General features: G+C 31.7%; 2 protein-coding genes across 5 annotated transcripts; both read right to left on the bottom strand.

Moving 5' to 3' along the window:
* Positions 1 to 148: 148 nt before the first annotated feature.
* On the bottom strand, positions 149 to 4,275 carry LOC107022954. Of its 4 annotated transcripts, XR_003578865.1 has the most exons (11): positions 3,496 to 4,275; positions 3,243 to 3,404; positions 2,947 to 3,160; positions 2,631 to 2,783; positions 2,482 to 2,544; positions 2,358 to 2,402; positions 1,931 to 2,276; positions 1,635 to 1,761; positions 702 to 1,058; positions 523 to 597; positions 403 to 444 (listed from the first exon to the last, which is right to left on the bottom strand). XR_003578865.1 is itself a non-coding variant. In XM_027917643.1 (10 exons), the coding sequence occupies exons 1-10, from the start codon at positions 4,198 to 4,200 to the stop codon at positions 267 to 269; spliced, it is 2,529 nt and encodes an 842-aa protein (XP_027773444.1). In that variant the 5' UTR covers positions 4,201 to 4,275; the 3' UTR covers positions 149 to 266. The 4 variants fall into 4 exon arrangements, 3 of the variants coding, with proteins under 3 accessions (XP_027773444.1, XP_027773446.1, XP_027773445.1); XM_027917643.1 differs by having other exon boundaries at positions 149 to 444; positions 523 to 1,058; XM_027917645.1 differs by having other exon boundaries at positions 149 to 444; positions 523 to 1,058; positions 1,931 to 2,213.
* LOC114077635 lies at positions 4,238 to 5,176 on the bottom strand. The gene is made up of 4 exons (XM_027917943.1): positions 4,949 to 5,176; positions 4,631 to 4,909; positions 4,288 to 4,317; positions 4,238 to 4,246 (listed from the first exon to the last, which is right to left on the bottom strand). The coding sequence occupies exons 1-4, from the start codon at positions 5,096 to 5,098 to the stop codon at positions 4,238 to 4,240; spliced, it is 468 nt and encodes a 155-aa protein (XP_027773744.1). The 5' UTR covers positions 5,099 to 5,176.
* Positions 5,177 to 5,515: the final 339 nt, after the last annotated feature.

The following is a 5,515-nucleotide window of genomic DNA, read 5'->3' as shown; positions in this document are numbered from 1 at the left end:
CTTGTTGCTCCCAAACAAACTAACATATGTAGCATTCCAACTGCAAAGACAAAATTCCTTAGAGGAAGTACAAACAGAAAGGATCAATAAGGACACAAAGAAGGAACAACTTCAAATAGAAGACTTACATATAAACAACACAGTTAGGTATATAATATCAAGACTTACAAAATAGACCAATACAATTTTTCATAGCCATAGTAACTACAAATTGTTTTACATTATATAGTTTTCATAGTCATACTAACTAATATAACTATATTCCTTTATCTAACTGGTCTTTCGTCTTCACTTTGAAGGTCACTCGCTTGCTTCCTTCTTGCATATTCCCATAATATAGCTCCAAATCTCTTTCGGACAATGTCTGCCTTTACTTGTTGATTTAGAATATGTTGGCTATTACTTACAAACTCCGCAAATGCAGCAACGAAAACTCCACAATCCCTATAAAATTCAATATAAAATTATTATCAAAAAATCAATTGAATAATTAAAAAAAAACACATATTTGATAATACTTACAGCGAATCCTCATTTTGTCTGGGAACATCTTTAGTTATGAAATGAAACTCAATTTTCTCGAACTCATTTATCTCACTGTATTTTGGTGTTGACTTCAATTCAGGACGCTTATCATAGAACTTAACCACACTTAGATAATATGGTAAAACAACCGAAAGCATCTCAACAATATTTTTTACCTCTAAATTCACCCCACCCCTAGCCGGAAATGAATCATACACCTCCAATGACCTTTGCCCAATATCAAACACCACAAAAATCCAGTGACGATTCTCTTTAATGTTTAGTGGAATAAGAACAAAATCCACTTTATCCCACGAGGTACTTGCCAACAAACGACGTCCACTGATATACCGGGCAATATCATCAGAATCTAAAACTTTAAAATTTTTCTTATCCTCATGAGCATCACAAAGTTTAAAGAAAGAATTGGTAATCTTTGTCTTGAAAACACAATCAGTCGTCGTAAAACGAACATTACTGTTGGTTTCATATTTTCCTTTCTTTCTTAGGTAATAGAAAATGACATCAATATGCTGCAAAAAAAAAAAACTTATGAAACAGAACAGTGATAGAACAGTGCAGAAATTTCAACTCAAAGTTAAGGAAAACTCTGTTTTCGCCCCAAGTGTGGCTCATTCATCACATATTGGTGAAACAGAACAGTGATAGAACTTATGAAGATGTTCAATTTCTACCAGAAAAAAACTTAGAGACAATAGTAACTTACTGAAGCTGACATATTTTATATAATATTCTAGCTCATGTATATGCATATATGTGGATTCTTAATGATACAATGAACCTCAAAAGAAAAGAATTGAAGCTAAAATGACAAGAACTTGATTACAAGTTTCATCCTTTTCACAATATCCTGAGCTTTTGTCCCTCTTGAAAGACAGAGACAAAGGGAACAAGAACAGAAAGAAAAATGACTTGCAAGCTATAGAATTACAATGTCACACAACTAAAGAGCTTCAATAGATGAAAAATACAATCTATCTACACAACTAAACAGAAAGAATTTTAGTTGAGACAAAGGCAAACTCAAGATTAAGAAACAGAACGAATCAAAGAAATATTAACGTCCAACTAAAATTTATATAACAAACCTCATCACACCATTGTTGTCCAGAATGTGCCAATTTGAAAAACCAGAGTCTTTCATCTACCGTACAGATACCCAATTCAAATGCTGGATTGATAACATTAAGAGCATCTGTATAAGGTTTCTTTCCCCTATCAAAACAGAACAAAAATTAAAAAATACTCTAAAGCGAGACAGGAACAACTAAAAAAGAGGCAAATACGAAACTAAAAAAGAGGTACAGAGCGTTCCACAAGTTGAATTAAGCTTGTATATATTATGAATTAGGAAAATTATCCCAAAAACATCAAAATAAATTACCTCTTTTTTATACCCGTATAAAGCCACTTAGTGAATGAATCGATCAAATCAGATTCATCATCTCCTCCGCTTGCATATAAAAAAGGATGTTTTGTCTCAAAAACCTGACGTGTAACACATAAAGTTCCTCCAGATTCAAAATGTTGTGTGAAGGGAGATGTTATTAACTTTCCTGGATTTTTCTTTCTGCCACGTTTCTTCGGTGACACTTTCTTTTTGTTTTGATCAACTTGGGCTCTTTTTTTTAGATAAGATTCTTCAGTCCTATTGATCTGAGAAAGATCTTTATCAAGTAAAATAAAGTCATCAAAAGTATGCAAAGGTTTTTGACAATCCTCTGTTGCATCTGCATATAATAGATATATTGATTAATTTACAATCAACAGATGCTACACTTAATTTATGTTGGTTTTTTTTACTACATTACCATCAGGTTTCGCCCCAACTGTATTCACATCAGCAGCCTCTTGGACTGTAAGCAAAATAAATATTTTAATAATGTTATCAAAATAAAACGAAAGAAGTTTAGTTGAAGTTAAGAAAATGAATACCATTTATATCAGCAACAACCTCTGACAGAACTTTTTCAATAGCAATTCCTGCAACATCTTCATCTGTACATAACAAGAACATTTAAAAAAACAGAATTGAATTAAAATATATGAAATATGTAATATATTTGTATAAAATCCTTCATTACCTATTTTACTTGATACTCTTTCAAAATTTTCAACATCAGCAAATCTAACTGTAGCTTTAAGCACTTGAGATTCTTCATTTTGATTTGATCCCATAACATGAGCATCGTTCCCTCTCGATTCATTTACAGCTGCATTAACACGGGGAGAAAATGCTGTATATGTAATTAACATATTATAAAAAAAACATATCAAAGTTAACTGAAAAATGAAATATCGAATTCGTGTCACTTATAGATTAACTGGAAGAAAATACTAAACTATATATTAAAATTATATTATGAATATAACAGAAATTTACAAAAAATATAAACGAACCTCCATTAAAATCTAATCCACCTGAAAATGTCTCGCTAGCATGCTTCTTAGATGGTTCCTTGACTTCTCGAATAACAGAGCTGCTACCACCACTCTTAGCAAACAGCAAAGAAATATCCTCCAATAATTGTTTGTTTGAGTTCACCACAAATTCTTTGATTTGATTGAATCCTAAATCAATCTTCTCTTCAAGCGCTTTGTTATTTTCATTCACCTAATAGATATTAAATCATAACGAAAATATTAAAAAAATAACAGTTTTAAAATAAAAAGCCTAAAGTTTAGTTTGTGTATACTTTTACAAGCTCTTTTCTCAATTCTATGACTTCATTGGTCAAAATGTCTAGACCATGACTTGATCCTTTAGGCTCCAATTTCAAAATTTCAGCATGGTAATCACGAGTTTCAGGAAGCCTGAATTTGGATACTTCATCTTCACTGGCCACTATGTTCTCAAACTGAAAAACCAAATACACAAAATAACATTAGATATAGTAACTTGAGTTCAAATAAACAATGTAATAAAATGTATTAACTTTGTACAAATACCTTGTTTTTTGTAGGCATGAAGAGACATTTCTCAATATATTTTAACCATGGACTTTCTGCAATTGTCTTCCAATTCAAGATTCTTGGAATAGAATCAGCAACACGAATAGCTATATCTTCATCAACCTTTGAACAACACTCAAATATCCAAATTTGAAGAGCAAGAGGCAAGCCACCAATTCTATAGTACTTATGTGTTGACTTAAGCTCATGCCTCACAGAATCAGACAACTTTTTGTAGACATCTAAACCCCACGGATATGAATTGAATTTTCCACTTTCCACAAGGTAAAAATCTCTATTGCTAATTTGGTATTCGTTGTCCTCATATGAAAATAAAAAATCATTAATGAAGTATAGAACAGCCAATGAAACAGCCGAGTCATCATCTATGAATTTTTTAGCTAAAAACAGTGCACGTAGATGACTCTTTGGAACTGTGATTTTTTCCGGAAAATAACTACTCATCAAACTACATCTAGAATTGGGAACATTGATAGATGTGCCATCACCAACACAATTTAAGCCCGTAACTATCCCAAATTCTCTAAGACCAAAAAATAACTTTTTGTTATTTATTTCAATAGCAAACACATCATCCGGTGTGTGTTTTAACTCTCTATTTATAAGACAATGAATAAGTTGTAGTTGTGTGCTCGATTTTGGAAGGTCAAGAAAGTACCCAAAACATGTATTCCTAAACATCTCAAGTTGTTTATCAGATAAAGATAGTTTGATTTGTTCAATGACACTATGATTAGTGTAACATGACCACCTACTCGAAATACACACAACATCAGGATGTTTCCAGAATTTACGATCCTGCATATGCATTAAACATGAATTAAAAATGTGTTACTACATACTAAAGATGAATGAAGATGAATTTCACATACTATGTGTCGAAGAAAGGTAGTAATCAGTTGAATAAAAGATGAATTAAAGTTGAAATAAAGTTGAATTAAAGTTCAATTAAAGTTCAATTAAAGATGAATTAAAGTTGAATTAAAGTTGAATTAAAGTTGAATGAAAGTTGAATTAAAGATAATTTCACATACTACATCTAAAAAACAAGCAGCAATCAACATACAACCCATTGCTAAACAACAAATAACTAAGAAGTACTAGCACATACCGGATATCTACTCTCTGGTAGAATGACACTTTTGGGTAAACGATTTCGTGTTTTTCCATCATTCACCGGCCTTTTCTTCTCCAATCCATCTTTATTTTTCAAACTTTTTGACTGAAATTGAGGAGGTAAATCCTCAAAATCATCATCACTGTCAACGATTTTCTTCGATGTAGATGCCAAAGTAACACATATTTTTTTCGATTTCTTCATTGTTTTAACCTCTTTAACTCGTTTTTTACCTTTCTTTTGCTTCTTGTTTTCTTCCTCATTGTTCTTCTCCTCATTGTTCTCATTGTTCTTCTCCTCGTTGTTCTTCTCCCCCGATATTTGTGAGATACCCAAACTAAAACTTGGAATTTCATCCATAGAATTAGAAGACGAAACTTGAAGCTTCTTTCGATTTCTTCGATAAACTTTTGGATTCGAAGCCCTCACTAGACGCGGACTTCTTCTAAGACCTTCTTCCATTAAAATTCGTACAGAAAAATGGAGAAAAAAACAAACAGACACCCTAATTTTTGACGAGGAGAAGAAGAAAGAAAAAAAAAGAGCGAGAAAGGATATGACAATAATATGTTTTACTTTGTTTAAAATTTGTATAAAAAAGGAATAAATGGGTTTTAAAATTGTTTTAAGTTAATATAGCTAAAAGTTGACAAAAATGGTAATAAATAAAAAGTGTACTTAAAATTGGTAATTATAAAATAAAAGGTCTTTGTTTATGTAATTTTCACTTACTATAACCTTCAGCCCACCTCAATCCAACTAATAATCCAATACCAAAAGATACCCAATTCTTTCAATGTTTGACCCATAAGAGAACCGACCCGACCCACGATCCCTGTGTTTGTCTTCTTCATGTGACCAAATCCGAAAATACATAGC

This window comes from Solanum pennellii, chromosome 6 (genome assembly GCF_001406875.1).
Source record: "Solanum pennellii chromosome 6, SPENNV200".
NCBI lineage: Eukaryota > Viridiplantae > Streptophyta > Magnoliopsida > Solanales > Solanaceae > Solanum > Solanum pennellii.
Note: the sequence above shows the minus strand (reverse complement) of the source record. Positions and strands in the feature narration are given on the sequence as shown.

Bases quoted from the DNA above. Each gene is read 5' to 3' on its own strand.
- LOC107022954 (XM_027917643.1), bottom strand. From the start codon at position 4,200: ATGTTTAGGAATACATGTTTTGGGTACTTTCTTGACCTTCCAAAATCG. The intron at 2,403-2,481 runs GTATTCATTTTC...TTTTGCTTACAG, and splicing joins GGTTGTTGCTGATATAAATG to TCCAAGAGGCTGCTGATGTG. The intron at 1,059-1,634 runs GTTTGTTATATA...TTTTTTTTGCAG, and splicing joins GACAACAATGGTGTGATGAG to CATATTGATGTCATTTTCTA.
- LOC114077635 (XM_027917943.1), bottom strand. From the start codon at position 5,098: ATGGAAGAAGGTCTTAGAAGAAGTCCGCGTCTAGTGAGGGCTTCGAAT. The intron at 4,910-4,948 runs GAGAAGAACAAC...GAGAACAATGAG, and splicing joins GTATCTCACAAATATCGGGG to GAGAAGAACAATGAGGAAGA. The intron at 4,318-4,630 runs GTATGTGCTAGT...ATGCATATGCAG, and splicing joins TACCAGAGAGTAGATATCCG to GATCGTAAATTCTGGAAACA.